Here is a 19454-nt window from a genome sequence, read left to right as displayed (position 1 = left end):
GCCATAAAATATGATTGTATGTCATCCAATAACTACATATACATATACATATACACGTATACATATATATACATATATACAGAGCAAAACTAGCATGTGATATGCTCACCGAGAATGTCGAATCCAAACTGTTGAAATCAATGTACTTCATGAGTGATGCATGTACATGCAAAAATTTGAAAGTTTCGAATTTATTTGCAACAAGATCAGGCGGTCAAAGAAATGAACATTTTATAAGTTAATTTATAAGTTGTTTTATATATTCAATTTTTATTATTTCTTTGACCGCTTGACCTTGTAACAAATAAACTCGAAACTTCTAAAAAATTTCATGTACATGCATCACTCATGAAGTACATGGATTATAACGATTTAGATTTGACATTTGAAGTCGCAAAATTCATCACGGATCGTCGAGAAATGGATGAGAATGATCAGAGAAAAAAAAAACTGGGTGAAAGGAATCTTTCCATTTTTGGCTTGAAAACAAAAGTAGTTAGAAGTTAAAACTATAAAGATTTAGAATTTTAATGCTTGCAAAAAGCTTGATGTGTATTTTAGGTGTATTATTTTGGGACTAATTCGTACACTTTTTTTCTTTAAATTCATAAAACCTAAATACGCAAAGTAGATTGAATTGCAAGCGCACAATCGATCCAAAGACTAAGGCAATTGTATTTTCTATTTTAACTAAATTAAAATTAAATTAAGTGCAAGTAGGGGGGGGGGGGGAGTTTGTTGCAATTAAACTAATTGTGAGTTCAATACCCGAAGTAGTTGGTTGTAACAATAACTAAATTAAATGTGAAATAAAAGTGGTTTGTAAAACAAGATTAGGAGGTCTAAGGACTTTTGGTCTACAATCACTTGGTCAATCTAATTACTTTTGGAGTTCTCTAAATTCATGTCATTCCTGATGGGAATTTCAACTAGGTTGGTCTATTTATAATTCCTATAATACCTTTCATAATTCATGTCTCCATGTTAATGTACCTCTTAATTAAGGCTGTCACTACCTAATTGGGTTATTTAAGAGGAGGCATCTACTACTACTACTTGGTACCATATTTGGTTCTATGATTTCGGGGGTAGATTCGAATCCAGTCAGCCTTATCTACACCCTAAGATTACTTGTGTACAATGAAGGTATTTCTTCTCTACCGAATAGCCCTTATAGCTAAGATACTGTCACTACCCTAACAAGGTTCGATTATCAAAACACAATCATGCATAACTCACAAATATATAAAATAAAATCAAACATCAAGTCAAACAATCATTAAAAATAGAACATCCAAGTAAATAAACTAACACAACTTTATGCTATAACCTAAGCCCTTAGAGAGAAAATTAGCCTCTCATGGATGCAATTACAAAAGCAAAGCAATCCATGATAGAAAACAAGAAATCTAAGACAAGTAACACAAGTAAATAACTAAGGAAATAGAATACACCAATTCCCAAGCTATGCTCTAGTTCTTCATTGCAAGGTCCTCGAGTTTCGCCAAGTTCTTCAATCCTTCGCCTCTTGATTCACTTCATAGAGATGAGATGGATGAAGAGAGTGATTAGGGTTTAAGAGAGGTGAATTGTAAAATGCTTGCGAGTAGCATTGTAAAATGTTATAAATAGAGCTTTAAATGTTTGAATATTAGTGCTGAAAATGAAAGTTAAATAACGTTGGAAATTTTTTCTGTTAAACTACTTGAGGGACGAGCTCGGAGATTTTATTTGAGGTACAATTATCAGGCTCCTTTATTTTAATACTCAAATATTAAAAATTTTATTTACCCATTAAAACTACAAATCCTTTATTTTAACCAAGTTTCTTCATAAAAATAATAATTGCCTTTCATTTAAACTAAATTGATCAATTCTCCCGTCCTACAAATCGTTTATTTTAACCAAGTTTCTTCATAAAAATAATAATTGTCTTTCATTTAAACTAAATTGATCAATTCCAAATCGACCATTTCATGTGTGTTGACCCAAACCGTTGATTATTTTACTTATATCATAACCAATTAAATAATCACATTAGCCTTTTATTTCACATGTGAGTAGACTTAATTTTATAATCACCACTTTTATTGAAAAACAAAGGATTTATTTTTTTATTTTAAGGGGAAGGATAATTAGTTAATTTAATTTTAATATTTGTGCCAGATGAAGAGTGGACTTTCAGATTAAAACCATTTCCGTACGCTAGCTACAAAAAAGCATGAAACACATTTTGTTGAAAATAATGATTCCAAACTACAGTGTGCCTTCCCTTGTGAAAGTATATATATATGTCCCATCTTAATTTCTTCGAAATAATCATAAAGAGAAAAACACACATTCATAAGTTCATCGACTGCTAGTGTTTCATTAATCAATTCTTCCTTTGTTTCTGTCTTATGACTTCATTAAATACTTTAGTTGTTGAAGTTCCCGCTGAAGAGACGATCCCAACCATTGACATCGGACATCTTGTCAATGGAACCCCTGATCAACGGTCTGCGATGCTTCAAACACTGGCCAAGGCTTGTGAAGATTGGGGATTCTTCATGGTACGTACTGATTAGTTATTATTAACTTCTATATATATAATTCGGTACGCACGCTCACATACGGTACTGATAATGATATGTATCATTTGCCTAGCTTGGCCTATGTTGCGTCCTCCTGTTTGTTCCAGTTTAATAATGCTTGATGCTGGACTGGACACTGGCAAATTTTTATTTTTAAACCCTACGATTTCCTTTATGATCTTATGCACTACTTAATTTATTTGTGGTCATTTTTAATTCTTAGCTGGTAAATCATGGAATCCCAGAAAGATTGAGCGATGAGATGCTCGAGGCATTCAAGGCATTGTTCGATCTGACAGATGATGAAAAAGGATCATATATCAGGGCACATGTACTGGATCCGATTCGAATGGGGAGTGGGTTTAACTCCATGACTGATACAGGGGAGTGTCAGTGTGTGATAAATTATGCAGCGATACTGGTGCATCCTGAATTCTACTCTGTACCAAAGCCTCTTAATTTCAGGTACCACAAAGTATTCAACCCTAAGACAGCAGGTTGTACTAAATGTTTATAAGGAGCATTAAGGTTTGCCTGGTCAAAATTCTTTTGTCAAGCATATGAAGATCATTATATATCACTTGAGCAGCAGTCATAATTAAAATTGTACTATTTTTCAATTACCTTTTTTAAATTGTTGATTCTTTAAATTCAAATTCACAGGAATATATCAAAAGAGTATTCTGATTGCACAAGAGTTATAGGCCTGGAGCTCCTCAAGGCTATCTGGGAGGGCTTAGGCATAAAAGAAAGCCACGTCATGGAGGCCTTAAAACTCGGTTTATGCACACAACAGTTATCAGCTAATCTATATCCACAGTACTTGAATCCCGGTAGTGCATTTGGTTTGGTACCACACTCCGACCGTGGTTATCTCACATTTGTTTACCAAAACGGTGTTGACGGCCTCCAAATCATGCACAAAGATAGATGGATACACGTAAAGCCTGTACCAAATTCCATTATGGTCAATATCGGCGATCACGTGGAGGTACAGGCATCTTCGATATTTTTATATGAAATAGTTGTCTCAATTTGTAGAACATGCGCATTATGCCACTTTTGTTTTGTTCAGAAAAATTAAAAAGGAAGTTGTTTTGATATATTGCAGATAGTAAGCAATGGAAAATACAAGAGTTTGTTGCACAGAGCAGCGCTGAACAGTGAGATGGCGAGGATGTCGATTGCGATGGTCATCGCGCCGTCGCTTGATGCGATTGTGGAGCCATTTGCTGATTTGGTGAATGCCGATTCACCTGCCATGTTTCGTGGCATGACATACAGGGATTACTGGGAACACCAAAAGAGCAACAATGCTCATGTGGAGAAAAGAGCATTGAACATTGTAAGATTACGCACAGATAATTAAGACTTTTAAAATGACAATTGGTCGTACTGGTATGATGAAATATATTCACAATAGCAAGGTGTGTAGTGCTTAAAAAATAAAACTCAGAAATAATAAAAATAAGGAAAGACTATGTATACAGATCATAGTTTAAGGGGAGCTGTCTCAATGTGCTCTTTCCTAATTTGTTTGGATCTCTTTCTAGATTGTCCAACGCTTTATTTTGCCCTTTTTATTTAATCGATGTAAAATTTTAATTATCTCTCTAGAGAAATGTTGAGAATTAATATTGTATCAAGGGTGTTTTGGTAAAAGAGTAATTAAAAAATAGTTAGGATTCTTTATGTAATATGTATCCACTATATATGTCAATTTGCCGAAATTTTTAAAAACACCATTTTCAAAAAATTAATAAACCAAAACACCATTCCTGGAATTTTTTATTAAAAACAGCATGGCCGCTTCTGTGGAAAGCGGCCACATACAATCGGGCCGCTTTGGGGGGCAGCGGCCACAGGATTTTGTTTTTTTTTGTTTTTTTTTTTTTGGAAAACAGAAATTTTATTTTTATTTTTATTTTTTGTATTAAAATATTAGAAATGTTGAATATATTTCTTTGAATATAGATGAAATGCAATATAATTTGATTTATTAAAAATACTGCAACAAATAATCCGGATCAATATTTTTCAGGCCGGATTTTTCGCGGCTGTAAGAAAAATTAATATATTTCTTTATGTGTTATTGGAAAAAAATAAAAATGTTTAGATTCTGAGTTATTGATCCCGGTTCAAAAGTCACTTATAGATAATTCAGAAAATATTGTGATCTTTCTAATACATTTAATTTATAAAAAGTTATATCTATTTCGAGAATTATTTTTGAAAAACAATCATTAAATAAATTAAAGTTTTTATTTTTTTTCAAAAATAGATACAACTTTTTATAAATTAAATGTACTAGAAGGATCATAATATTTTCTGGATTACCTAGAAGTGACTTTTGAACCGGTATCAATAACTCAGAATCTAAATATTTTATTTTTTTCCAATAACACATAAAGAAATATATTAAATTTTTTTACAGCCGCGAAAAATTCGGCCTGAAAAATATTGATCCGGGTTATTTGTTGCAGTCTTTCTAATAAATCAAATTATATTGTATTCCATCTATATTCAAAAAAATATATTCAACATTTCTAATATTTTAATACAAAAAATAAAAATAATAAAAACATTTCTGTTTTTCAAAAAAAAAAAAAGAGCAAAAAAAAGCAAAATCCTGTGGCCGCTGTCCCCCAAAGCGGCCCGATTGTATGTGGCCGCTTTCCACAGAAGCGGCCATGCTGTTTTTAATAAAAAATTTCAGAAATGGTGTTTTGGTTTATTAATTTTCTGAAAATAGTGTTTTTAAAAATTTCGGGTCAATTTGGGAATGAATGAAATTAGATTTTGAATTATAATTTGGTATCAGAGCCACAGCCGCCTCACCCGTTTCTTTCCCCGCTTCTTCTTCTATCCGACAAAGTTATGAAAATAAAAAAAGGGAAAACAGAAGGGCTCGCTAACCTTACTTCGTTCCTTTACTTCCTTCCACCAGCAAACAAAAGAGAGAGGCGAATTTCTTAGTCGCCCAAGTGGGGGGGGGCTCTTTCCCACAGCGCTGCGATGAGAGAAATCACAGGAGGGGCTTGATGGGCTGGAGTACTGCAGCGAGGTCCTTATGAATTGGGGATGAGCGTTGGACTTGTGCAATTTGATGTCAGGGAAGAAGAGAGTAAGATGGGGGTCAGTGAGATTGGGCAGCCCGTGCTTTCTAATTCAGAGTCTAATGAAGGGGCCCAACTAAACAGTAATGGAGAAGGCCAGTTTGACAAAATGGAGAGGATCCAAGAGACAAAGGAGGCAAGCTGTTGAGAATTCCTTAGGACAGGTCAGCAGAGGAGAGTCATGCTTTTTATTGCTTTCTTTTATTTTTTTGCACCGCCTATATAAGGCAAAGGATTCTGTGAATCCATTTTATCAATTATCTGAACAATTTGAGTGAATTTTCGTTGTACTTTGTATCTCTTGCGAACTTGATTCGCTTTACCAGTAAAAAGATTGAACTTGTTGTTCTTTCATTTCTTTGCCTTGTGATTGATTATGCTATTGAGAGCTAAGAACACAGCAAGTGGTATCAGAGCACACGATCTCTAGCTGGGAAACCGATGCCTCGTTTGAGAAGTAGCGATCAGTCTGAAGATGAGATGCCACTGGATATGGCAACGCTTAGCGACAAGCTTGCTCGATTTGCCATGGAATCCGAATCCAATCTCCAATCCTCCTTGCAAGCAAGGGATGCAAGAATCGACAAGGTGGAAGGCAAGATAGATGCTCTTACTGCGATGTTCAAAGAATATATCGACAGTAAGCGTACTGAGGAAGTAAATGCCAGTAATTCAGCCAGAAGATCTAATCTGATACATCCTGAGAAGGGAGATACATCCGAGCGGGGTGATAGAGACAAACGATATTAGGATTTTAATTACCATCATCAGAAGGTTAATATTCCTAGATTCGATTTTCCGTCATTCGATGGAGATAATCCTGTTGATTGGTTAGAAACTTGTGAATTTTATTTTGAGTGCTATCAGACCGCTGAGATGTACAAAACGAGGCTTGCATCCATGAATTTTTATGGTGAAGCTAAGGAGTGGTATAGTTGTTTTAGGGTGGAAAATCCAGATCCACCATGGCAAATTTTGGTAGAGGCAGTGTGTGAAAGATTCAAAAGAAAGAAGGGGTGCAATGCTGTTGTACTATTCCATAAGGTGTGTCAGACCAGTAGTGTTGAGGAGTACATTAGGGTTTTTGAAAAGGCAAAATGTAGATTGCTAGCTGAAACCAGTATCAAGAATGAGTATTTTTACATGTGGAGTTTCATAAGTGGATTAAAGGAGGAATTACAGAATACAATCACACTGTTCAAACCCCAAACCCTGAATGAAGCATTTAGTGTGGCTCAAGAATTAGAAGTAGTGGTGGGGCCCACTGATAAGGAACCAGTGTTCATTAAACCCCAAAACCCTCAAATTCTCAAAAACAACAACAACCCAAATGAAATGGGTACAAGAAAATGGCAAGATGCCCCTGTGATCAATAAACCTCAACCAAAACCAACTCAAAACCTGACCTTATAACAAAAGAGAAATATGGGACTTTGTTATAGGTGTAATGACAAATGGTTCCAAGGGCACAGATGCGGTAAAGGGCTTCATGCTCTAGATGGTGAGGAGACAGAAGAAGGTCAAAGAGGACCAGAAATGGTGAGTCAAGAGGAGGGTAAAGGAAGTGAAGAAGAGGAAATTGAAGGAGTTGAACATGAGGTGGTAACTTTGAGTGCGCCTATTGGCACCATTAACAACAGAACTCTAAAATACAAAGGGATGATTGGCAACATTCCCATATGTGCTCTCATCGACTCTGGCAGTACACACTCTTTTATACAACCTTCTCTAGTACAAAGCCTCAATCTAGCAGCAATTAACACAAACCCTCTCTATGTGAAGGTTGCAAATGGAGAGAAGATGAATTCCTCAACTTTGTGTCTGAAAGTTAAAATTTACCTGCAAGGGCACCCTTTTGAATGAGATTTGAGAACTTTGGAGGTTCAGGGGTATGATGTTATTTTAGGTGTTGATTGGTTGTCCAGCTTTGGAGATATGATAATGAACTGGGCACAAGGCAAGATGGTGATGAATCATGGGGGTAAAGAGGTCAAATTAATTAATGAAATGACGAAGGCTGAAGTGAGAATTTGTGAAGGAGCACTAAATCCAGTTAAAGAGAAGAAAAATGGGAGTCAAATCATCTATGCACAGTTGTTTACAATTGAAGAAACCCAGCCGGAAACAAAACCAGAAATTCATCCTTTTCTCTTACCTATCTTACAAGAGTTTCAGATGCTCTTTGAAGAACCAAAAACACTTCCACCAAAAAGGCCCATTGACCATCAAATTGTGCTTAAACCAGATTCCAAACCTGTAAACCAAAGACCATATCGATTTTCATACTTCCAAAAGCTTGAGATTGAGAAGATAATTCAAGAACTCCTCAAAAACAACCTGATTCAGCACAACACTAGTTCTTACTCCTCACCAGTCTTGTTAGTTAAAAAGAAGGATGGCACATGGCGCATGTGTATTGATTACAGAAGGCTTAATGATGATACGGTCAAAAACAAGTTTCCAATTCCCATTATAGATGATTTGTTGGATGAGTTAGATGGTGCCCATTATTTTTCGAAGTTGGATTTGAGGTCCGGATACCATCAAATCAGAATGTCTGAGGAAGATATCCATAAAACAGCATTCACCACTCATGAGGGTTTGTATGAGTTCAAGGTTATGCCTTGTGGGTTAACCAATGCTCCTGCAACATTCCAAACCTTAATGAATCTCATTTTTAAACCATATTTGAGGAAGTTTATATTGGTGTTTTTTGATGATATCCTTGTTTACAGCAGAGACCTTGATTCTCATGCAAAACATCTCAAGTTAGCCCTAGAAACACTAAAGCATAATCAGATGTTTGTGAAGATGTCTAAGTGTGAATTTGGTGTTAACCAGCTGGAGTATTTAGGGCACATTATCTCTAAAAGTGGAGTTGCTACTGATCCAGCAAAGGTGGAAGCAATGTTGCACTGGCCTGTTCCTAAATCCATCAAGGAATTGAGGGGGTTCTTGGGTCTGACAGGGTACTACAGGAAATTTATCCAAGGGTATGGTTTCATTGCACAACCACTCACTGAATTATTGAAAAAGAATGCGTTTAAATGGAGTCAAGGGGCTCAGATGGCTTTTGAGTCACTTAAGCAGGCTATGGTAACAGCACCAGTGCTGAAATTGCCAGATTTTGGTCAACCCTTTTATTTTGGAAACAGATGCTTGTCAAATGGGTATTGGTGCAGTTTTGATGCAAGGTAGAAGGCCTGTGGCTTACATGAGTAAGAAGTTAGGGGTTAAAAATCAGGCTTTATCAACCTATGAGAAAGAATTGTTGGCTCTTTTTACTGCAGTTTCCAAATGGAAGCATTATTTGTTGGGGGGTGAGTTTGTCATAAGAACTGATCAGATTAGCTTGAAATATTTGTTAGAACAGAAGGTAAACACTCCTATGCAACACAAAGGATTAAGCAAGCTGTTGGGGTTGAAGTATACCATTGAGTATAAGAAAGGAGCAGATAACAAAGTGGCAGATGCCTTGTCAAGAAGAGAGGAGCATGGTGAGCAAGATGGGGAGGTTAATGCAAACATGAATATGGTGAGTGAGTTGTTACCTCATTGGGTAAATGATGTGCAAGACAGTTACAATTACTGCCACGTACCAAAGAGTTAAGAAACATTTTTATTGGCCCAAATTGAAAGAAGAGGTTTATCAGCATGTCAAGGAGTGTGACAATTGCCAAATTAACAAGTCTGAGTACATAGCACCACCTGGGTTACTCCAACCATTACCAATTCCTAAGGAAGCATGGGAGAGCGTGGGAATGGATTTTATCTCAGGACTTCCAAAATCTAAAGGGTTTGAAGTGATACTAGTAGTAGTGGACAGATTAACAAATTATGCTCACTTTGTTGCCATGAGTCACCCTTACAAGGCCTCAGATGTGGCTCAAATTTTTCTTGATCATGTGTATAAATTACATGGCTTACCCTCTAATATAATTTCAGATAGGGATCCAATTTTCACGAGTAGATTTTGGAAAGAATTGATGGGCAAATTAGGGGTTCAATTGAGGATGAGTACAGCATATCACCCGCAATCCGATAGTCAAACTGAAAAGGTGAATCAGTGTGTGGAAAATTACCTCAGGAGCATGGTCTATGACAAGCAAAGTAGGTGGGCTCATTATCTTTCCTTGGCTGAATGGTGGTATAATACCAACTGGCACAGCTCGATAAAGTCTTCACCTTTTGAAGCTTTATACGGGTACACTCCACCTCAATTGGCTCTAGGCAGTGTGCCTAAAGGAGCTATGGAATCAGTAAATGTTTTGTTGAAGGATCAACAGCATACTCTATCCCAATTAAAGGCTAATTTGGTAAAAGCGCAATCGAGAATGAAGCAGAATGAGGATAAACATCGAAGTGAAAGGAAATTAGAGATTGAAGATTGGGTTTACCTCAAGTTGCAACCTTATAGGCAAGTGTCAGTGGCAGGAATGTGCAACCAGAAACTTAGTGCAAAATACTATGGGCCATTTGAAGTGACTGAGCGCATTGGCGAAGTGGCTTACAGGTTAAGTCTCCCTCCCAATTCACAAATCCATGATGTGTTTCATGTGTCACAACTTAAGAAGAAGTTGGGAACCACTCAAACAGTATTTCCAACGCTTCCAGTAATAGGTCCAGTGGCTAAATCAGAACCTTCTCCTCATATGGTGCTGGCATGAAGAATGGTTAAGAGAAGAAATGTCGCTGTGGCACAAGTACTGATACAGTGGCAAGGACAAGTCGAGGAAGAGGCAACATGGGAGGATTATGATAGAATTGAACAAAAGTATCCGAAATTTATTCGTGAGGTAACGAATTTTGCTAAGGGGGAGGGAGTGCAGCGAGGTCCTTATGAATTGGGGATGACCGTTGGACTTATGCAATTTGATGTCAGGGAAGAAGAGAGTAAGATGGGGGTTAGTGAGATTGGGCAGCCCGTGCTTTCTAATTCAGAGTCTAACGAAGGGGCCCAACTAAACAGTAATGGAGAAGGCCAGTTTTGACAAAATGGAGAGGATCCAAGAGATAAAGGAGGCAAGCTCTTGAGAATTCGTTAGGATAGGTCAGCAGAGGAGAGTCATGCTTTTTATTGCTTTCTTTTATTTTTTTGCACCGCCTATATAAGGCAAAGGATTTTGTGAATCCATTTTATCAATTATCTGAACAATTTGAGTGAATTTTCGTTGTACTTTGTATCTCTTGCGAACTTGATTCGCTTTACCAGTAAAAAGATTGAACTTGTTGTTCTTTCATTTCTGTGCCTTGTGATTGATTATGCTATTGAGAGCTAAGAACACAGCAAGTACTGCCCGGTAGTTTGGTTTGAACTGGAGGCATCCAGTCCGAAAAGGAGAAAAAGGGCGTCTACAGTAACGGATGAACAGTAAAATCGCGGTTCTACAACAGTGGCGGGTATGCAGTATCTGCTGTACTACAGTATCCCTGAACAGTGTTTTTAGCAATGAGTTTGTCTATTTATGTCGTTTGATGTAATTTTTGCGTGAGTTGTGAGAAAAAAAAAATCGTAACTTGTGTTATTTTTGTGGAGGTAAGCACAAGTAGAAAAATGGAAGAAGTTTTTAAAAGAATGAGTGAGGATGATATGAAAGTGTTGGTGAAATGGATGAAGCAGGCAAAGACTTCTACATCAGCTGCATCAGTGTCAGCGCCAGTGACACAGTAGCAATCGCTGAAATTAGACCTTTCAGTGGATATGAAACTAAATGGACTAGCCATGTATTTGAATTGGTCACGACGGATCACGGGTGCCCTGGCAGGGAGAGACCTTAAGGGTTACCTGACAGGAGAGAAGGAGGAGCCTGCAAAAAAATCTGCTAAGTGGAAGATATGGAAAACCACGCACATGTCACTGTATACCTGGTTGCTCAACTCTATAGATTAATCGATTGTCAATACAGTGGATGGCATTCAGAGTGGGAAGGATATATAGGCTAAACTGCAAAGGACGTATTCTAGGTTGGGGAATAATATGAGGGTGATTCAGATAAAGCGAGAGATAAGCTTTGTAGTACAGGGAGATAAGACTATTCAGGAGTATGTTGTGCATCTGGAGCAGTTATGGACTGACTATGACCACTTCTCACCTATGTCAGGGTGCAAGGATCCTGAATGCAAGAGCAGGGAGATCTCCGCACAAGAGAGAACCATGCAGTTGCTACAGAACCTCAACCCAACATTTGATCAGAGGAGGGCAGTTCTTCTTGCTCAACCGAAAATTCCTCCACTCGAGGAGGCAATTGCAACTATTATACAAGAGGAGAGTTGCAACACTACACTCTGATGCCACCGCACTTCCAGATGCACGATCAGCCTTGGCAGCCATAAATCCTAGTCACTCTGGGAGTTATGGTGAAACTCGGAGATGCTACAACTGTGGTAATGTGGGTCATTTGAGCAAGGCATGCCTAAAGCCACTTAAATAAAGGGAAGCTAGTGGACGAGGGCAGCCTGATGGACGTGGGGGCTACCGTGGTGGTTGACGAGAAGGTAAAGGTTGCCCATCTAGAGGATACCGGGCAAATCTGACAGTGGCTGAGGAAGAGGAAGAAATTAGTGTGAGCTTCACAGAGGAGGACCGTGAGTTCCTGGAGATGTTGAGGAGGACAAAACTGGCTAGTGATGATGGCAAGAATGCCACTTCGAGGGAGCTTCCACATCCTCTTCATCCAAGGGTAATTTTGTCACTTATGCTCAGTCAGACAAAGGTACTCTTGATACACATGCACTTGCTTCTATACCTACCACAAGAGCATCTGAATGGATAGTAGATTCTGCTGCATCTCAACATGTCACAGGGGCTTCTCGTGATTTTTCTACCTATACTCACTTAGCAGACCCAGAGAGCATCCAAACTGCTGATGGCACTGCACAACCTGTTGTTGGCAAGAGTGTCGTTAAGTGTACAAAGTTTATGCCCTTAGATAATGTGTTGCATGCTCTTTCATTTTCAGTAAACTTGTTATCCATTAGTGCCATTATACTCCAACTAAAATGTGTTGTTTCCTTTGATATTCCTAATGTGACCTTTCAAGAAAAGGGGGCAGGCTGGAGACTTGGGACTGGAACTTGGCGTAGTGGACTATGGTACTTGGACAGGGATGGGATGGACACAGCGTTGGCATCTATGGTAAATAGAGTAGGGGCTGGTGGATCTGGTATGAGTGTGGAGGATGAGTTGTTGTTGTCCCATCAGCGCATAGGACATTCTTCTTTTAGTATTTTGAGTCTTTTGTATCCGTCTATGTATGAGAAATCTGACAAACAAAAACTTATGTGTGATGCATGTGAATTTGGCAAGCATACCAGGATTGGGGCGGTTTGGGCATTTTTAAATTTTTTTCAAAAACCTGATTATTTATATTAATTTGATTTTTTTTTTGGGTATTTTAAAAAAAACTCGGTCTTACGAGTAAGTGGGCAAATTTCAAATAAAAAGTAAAAACTAATTATCTAAATAATATTTTTATTTACAGATGCACAATTTGGTGTTATAAATATTTTATTTACAGTTTGTATTACTTTGGAGGAAACAAAAGGTAGGACTTAATCAAATACTTAATCTTATAAGCTAACAATATGCTTAAATATTAAAGCACTTGTAATATATTATAAAAAGGCAAAGGCTTCTATGGACATAAAGACCTATTTGTAAAATGAACATATTTTTATTTTCAAAGTTCAAATGATCGATCCAAACCGTTCATCTTGTTCTCCATATTAATATGTGCTTGGAGACCAAATTTTACGTTTTTTGGAATTTTTTTACTATTTATTAAGATGGGTACAAAAAATATCAAATTCAGACCATTGAATTTTGTACCCATCTTAATAAATAGTAAACAAATTTCAAAAAAAGTAAAATTTGATCTCCAAGCACATATTAATATGGAGAACAAGATGAACGGTTTGGATCGATCATTTGAACTTTGAAAAGAGGCAAATTAAATGTATGCTATTTTTTAGTGATTTAAGCACATATTAATAAAATTCGCTAGCATGATTTATGCATAATTATAATATTTTTAGTGATTAATTATACTTATTTGATAAATCAAATTAATGATAACTTTTTGTTGTATTCAATTTTTGGTGGATTTGTATTATTTTTAGAATTATTTTTGTTTATTATGATATGCAAGAGAGAGAGAACCACCGTTGAATCAACTCCAAGAGAGAGAGCGACTAATGTGCATTCGTATGTATATGGGCCGAAATACATACAGTTTAAATTTGAAATTTCAAAAATTCAAAAAGTCGACCCGAACCATTCATAAATATTTTCCATATTAATATGTGCTTGGAGACCAAATTTTACATTTTTCTAAATTTTTTTACTATTTATTAAGCCACTTTGAAAATTGTTAATTCAACGGTGGTTTAACAAAACAGTAAAATCAGCAGCCACCAAACTCTCTTGGAGTTGATCCGATATATTTTTGGAGTTGATCCGACGGTGGCTTACCATTTATCTCTTTGACGTCGATCCGACAGTGGCTTAACAAAACAGTAAAATCAGTCGCCACCAACGGTGGCTTACTATTCATCTCTTTGACGTCGATCTGGTATACTTTTGGAGTTGTGCTCACCAAACTCTCTTGGTGAGCACATCACACCCTAGATTTGCTATATATATATATATAGTCCGGCTAAATTGCTGCTGGCAGCAGTTCTGCCCAAGTGCTGCCGGGGCTATATTTAGCCGTGTGATGTCCAAACAACAAATCCAAACCGTTAGATGTTTAATCTATATTATAATCTACTTGGAGACCAAATTTTACATTTTTTGGAATTTTTTTACTATTTATTAAGCTGGTTTGAAAACCGCTGCTTTCAATGCTGCAGAAATTTACTGAAATCAGCAGTTTTCAAACCAGCTTAATAAATAGTAAAACAATTTCAAAAAATGTAAAATTTGGTCTCCAAGTAGATTATAATATAGATTAAACATCTAACGGTTTGAATTTGTTGTTTGGACATCACACGGCTAAATATAGCCCCGGCAGCACTTGGATAGAACTGCTGCCAGCAGCAATTTAGCCGGGCTCTATATATATGTATATATATTTACTGTTCTTTTAGTTTCAATTTTCTGTCTACATTATTTGAATCTGTTACTTTTATTGGATTTGGATGATCTGCATTTGCATAATTGGAATCTATTTTATGGATTAATTCAAATTCTGATTTTGTTGGGATTCGATCCAATTTAATTAGTACATGTAGCAGAATCAAAGGCGACATGTATTGTAAACCTGCACACATAGTAATTAATATTTGCGTTTAATTTGCAGATTATTCGTGAATTAAATGTTTTTGAGTCTTCAGCGTATCAATCAGCAATTTATATGGTAATTCGCGAATTAAACGGTAAGTTCGTGTATTATTTGCGAATTTTACAAATTAATCACGATTTATTCAGAAAAAACTTGTCAAAATCTCGCCGCGTCCTCTCGTATTCCAGAGCTCTATGCTTTTACCTATTTGGTAAGTTACCCTTTGCTTTATCAAATATTACAAAATATGCCACTCATGATTATTGCCTCTTTTCAAATTCCAATGGGCGTTGGGACTTGGGACCACTATGTGGCATTATTGATATATAAATAAATTTTGAGATTTATTTTTTTATGTCAATAATTAATTCTCAATGCGTGCGTCTAGAAGAAGGTTGTTTACTTGTCAATAATTAATTATTATTGTCAATAATTAATTCTCAAGATCAGTTCTGTCCCAGTTTTGGTTCTGTACCAGATTTTATTTTCTGACGAACAGTTTTGTATAATTTGTACAAGGCAAATTACAGCTTCAAATTGAGTGTTCTTGGTACCAAAATTTTCAAGATATTAAGATCTTTCACCATGATTTATTTAACATTTTTATGGATTTTGTAACTGAGTTGAATTTGGGGTTTCTATATAGGGAAGTTCTGCAACAGCAGCACTATTGTACCTGTTTTTGCATTTTTAGAAGCTAAACTTTGAGAATTCATTATAAATTGTAGAAAATTCCAAAAATGGAAAAGTTTGTTTCTGTTATAAGACAATAACCATCTTGTATTTTTCTTTTGAAAATGTTGTACCAATAATTACAAATTTTCCTTTAACTATTGTAAGAATTGTCTACTTTCAAGTTGAAGATATCAATATAATTATTTGTTTAATTTATTAATTTATTTTACATGGATAGGTGGATGTTACAATCTCGTCAGAAGATAGTTCTTGTATTGAAGTGATATTGAGGTGTTTGGTTGTAGAAGGCGATAACATAGGCTTTCATGAAGCAAATGATGGAGGCCTTTTAGCCACTGTTATGGCTGATGCTCTGGAAGGTTATAGTCCTTGTTATTTTTTTTCAGCATCTGTGGAGGTTCTTCCAGTCAAGGTCATATGTACTTCCATATAAAACATATGGCTTCTTTATTCCCCCCCCCCCCCCCCCCCCCCCCCCCCCCTCTTTTAAATAGAAAGTTTAGGAAATAGCTGCTGATCCTTTAGTCTACCCCTTTACATATGAAGTAGAATGGATGGGGGTAGTTTTGGTTAATTTTTGAGAAAAAAAATATTGATAACGGTAAATTATGTAGTCTTATACAAGTATTTTTTTTTTCCCTTGACAACTTGTGAAACCTTAAATAATGCAGGTGAGCAAAATCAGTTTTAATTTGGAGTTTCAATTCAAATTATTGAATATGTATGATACTTGTTTAAAAAAAGTGTGAGGTGATGTGGTGATGTGGTTGTAATATTTTTGTGGTATTGAACAAATTATTATGAATATATATATGTTATTTTGTGCTCTTGAATATATATGTTGCCCATGTATGGGTATATATTTAGAATAATATTCCATGGTGATGAGAAAAAAATAAATTAATGAGTGTTTGTTCAAACTCCAAAAATTTAAGTTATCAAAGTATTGAATTCTTATAAAATGATATTATTCATGTTGTTGTGATTTATAATAAAAAATTTCATTGAAAAGGAGATACAGAATAAACAGAAATAAATCTATCTCTAGGAACTAAACAGTTGCAAGGGTAGTCCCATGTAATTGCATGAGAACAGTTAGTCCAAACTTTTGCATTCACAAAGGGTTAACCAGTTGCATGGACCTTCAATAAAATATAATAAAAACAGGGGGTTTAGTAGTTGCATGTGTATGTGATTAAGTTGTTGCATGGACCTTCAATAAAATATAATATAAACAAGAGGTAAAGTAGTTGCATGGGTATGGGGTTAAGTAGTTGCATGAACCTTCAATAAAATATAATATAAACGAGGGGGTAAAGTAGTTGCATGGGCATGAGGTTGAGTTGTTGCAATGACCTCCAATTAATTATAATATATGACATTCAAAACGTAATTGCAAGGGTAGATGGAAAACAGTTGCATGGTTGCCTATCACACATTTGCATGTGATACATGTTGCATGGGACTACCCTTGCAACAAGTTTGAAGAATTCAAAAACATCATTTCTGTTGCATGGACCGTCCTTACCATGCAACAAATTAGTGATACGCATGCAATAAACTCATATTCTAGTAGTGACAGATCATGAGATATCAAGTCTGTATGTCGATCAATTTTAGTACGAAACTTCACTCAATTGAAAAAAAAAAAATTTCGAACCGCATATAATATTTGCGGTTCCAAAATAAATAAATTCCGAACCGCAAATATTATTTGCGGTTTCAATTAAAAATTCAGAACCCCAAATAATATTTGCGGTTTGGATATTTTTAAAATTTCGACTAGAACCTAGTTATTTATAATAAAATATATATTTTTTTTGGTAAAAATAAAAATGTCAGGGCTTGGGACATGTGGCAGCAGGAGAAGAGACAAGGAGCATTTTGTTGTGTAGTCAAAAGAAGGCAAGCGATTTGTGGTGCCATTGACATTCCTACACCATCCAATATTTCAAGTTTTGTTGGAGATGACAGAGGAGGAGATTGGGACTGGAATTCGGGGTCCACTTACAGTGCCATGTGAGGATGAACTAATAACCTACTTGCTTCTTTTTTTGAAAATGAAATAAAAATCAATGCCTTTATTGATGTACATTTGATCACAGTATAATATCGTTATAATGAAAAATGTGGTACTTAGAATTAATTAATTATTTTTTTTTCCAAAATTTTCTTCATGAATTACACTGATGGTTAGAGAGGAAAAAACGTGCCGTCCCGTATCATGCCGTAATTTTGATCTCGTGCCATGCCGTGACCAAGTGAATAGTGACACGTGCCGTAACCATTCGCGTGCTGTGTCCAAATTACACGTTTGATTCATCATTTAACTTTTTTTTTCATAATTTAAGTTAGTTTATTCAAGATTCACCATTTGATTAAGACCTAACGGTCCTAATTACACGTGACTCGCGCGGTTACGTACCGTGCCGTGATCGGATCTTCCGCGTGCCGTGCCAAATTTTTAAAAACGGGTCACGGCATGCGAATGATCACAGCACGGAACATGCGAGTCACGGCACGGAATAGTCACACGTGCTGTGCCGTTCCGTGATGGAGCTGGCTCCGCGGTGCCATTTTTCCCACTCTACTGATGGTTCTTGAGTTTCTATAAGAATCAGGCCCAGTGAAGCCCATAATAGGCTTAAAAGTCTTAGGTCCATATTTTATGGAGACAGGACCAGTACCACTCATGGCCCGAATAGGATATATAGAAGGTGTTCCCAAACAACAAACGCAATTTTTTTTCCCTTTTTTTTGGATAAAAATGGCAACCCAACTGATTTCATTCAAATGAAACCATTTAGCCAGTACCACCTTAACTACTGATACAGGCTCTGAAAATGTATATGTTTTCAAGAGTACAGACAACAATTAACAAACGCAATTTAAGAATATTCTTAGTATTGATCCGTTTTAGATAACCATTCTGCCCCTCTTAAAGCATAAATTAAGTTTCGCACATATGCATGTATATATATGTAATAAAGCATATACTGGTAAGAGAGATAGAGATGATCAGAATCTGTATTTCATTGATGCTTTGAATATTTACACAGTGGCTGTTTATATAGACACAGCAATCTTTCTAATTACAGAAGCTTAACTACTTTGCTTAACAGCCTAACTACCTTTCTAACAGTCCCAACAGTAACCGAAAGCTAACTAACTATCTAACTAATTACAATTAGTTATAACAGCAACCGTTCTTGTATTAATATGTCATATACTTAAGTCTTTTATCATTCTCTACTTGCATATAAATTTAATATAGGACACTTTATTCTCTCTTTGCATTGTTCAATTTAAATTTATTTGAGTGAGGTTAATGTACTATGCATAGCATTGTTCAAACATTGTTCAATTTAAAATTGTTTTAGAGTTATCGGCGAATAAACTTCTACAGTCTTCGGTGAATAATAACCATAAAATAAAATAATCAATTTAATATATAATAATATCTCCAATGTTTGAATCGCAATGATTCGTATCCTTTGAGAAAAAAAAAACAAGAAAAAAAATGATGAATTCGTATCCTTTAAAACCTCAAACTTCAAAATTTGAAAAAAGAAAATGGGGCCGCATTTTAGGGATGCGGCCGTGTCAAAATTCGAATTTTTCAGAAATGGTGGTTTGTTTTTATTTATTTATTTTTAAATAGTGTTTTTAAAAATTTTGGTTCAAACCGGACATGAAACTCAGTTTCATGGAAGAATCTTCTGTGCATTGTAGAAAGAGAGGATGGCAAATCGGGTACAAATTGCAAACTGATAATGATATCTGGTTTC

The 19454-nt window shown here is 36.0% G+C and overlaps 2 protein-coding genes across 2 annotated transcripts; both read left to right on the top strand.

The window, feature by feature from the left end:
* The first annotated feature begins 2313 nt into the window (after window positions 1-2313).
* On the top strand, window positions 2314-4215 carry LOC144545753 (2-oxoglutarate-dependent dioxygenase 19-like). The gene is made up of 4 exons (XM_078294297.1): window positions 2314-2552; window positions 2797-3038; window positions 3237-3564; window positions 3685-4215. Exons 1-4 carry the CDS (start codon window positions 2400-2402, stop codon window positions 3940-3942), a joined length of 981 nt encoding a protein of 326 aa, XP_078150423.1. The 5' UTR covers window positions 2314-2399; the 3' UTR covers window positions 3943-4215.
* Window positions 4216-6589: 2374 nt separating this feature from the next.
* On the top strand, window positions 6590-8887 carry LOC144545634 (uncharacterized). Its single transcript, XM_078294197.1, has 3 exons — window positions 6590-7041; window positions 7132-7471; window positions 7577-8887. Exons 1-3 carry the CDS (start codon window positions 6590-6592, stop codon window positions 8885-8887), a joined length of 2103 nt encoding a protein of 700 aa, XP_078150323.1.
* The last annotated feature ends 10567 nt before the right edge of the window (window positions 8888-19454 follow it).

Source organism: Carex rostrata, chromosome 28 (assembly GCF_964058835.1).
Source record: "Carex rostrata chromosome 28, lpCarRost1.2, whole genome shotgun sequence".
In the NCBI taxonomy this organism is placed as follows: domain Eukaryota; kingdom Viridiplantae; phylum Streptophyta; class Magnoliopsida; order Poales; family Cyperaceae; genus Carex; species Carex rostrata.
Note: the sequence above shows the minus strand (reverse complement) of the source record. Positions and strands in the feature narration are given on the sequence as shown.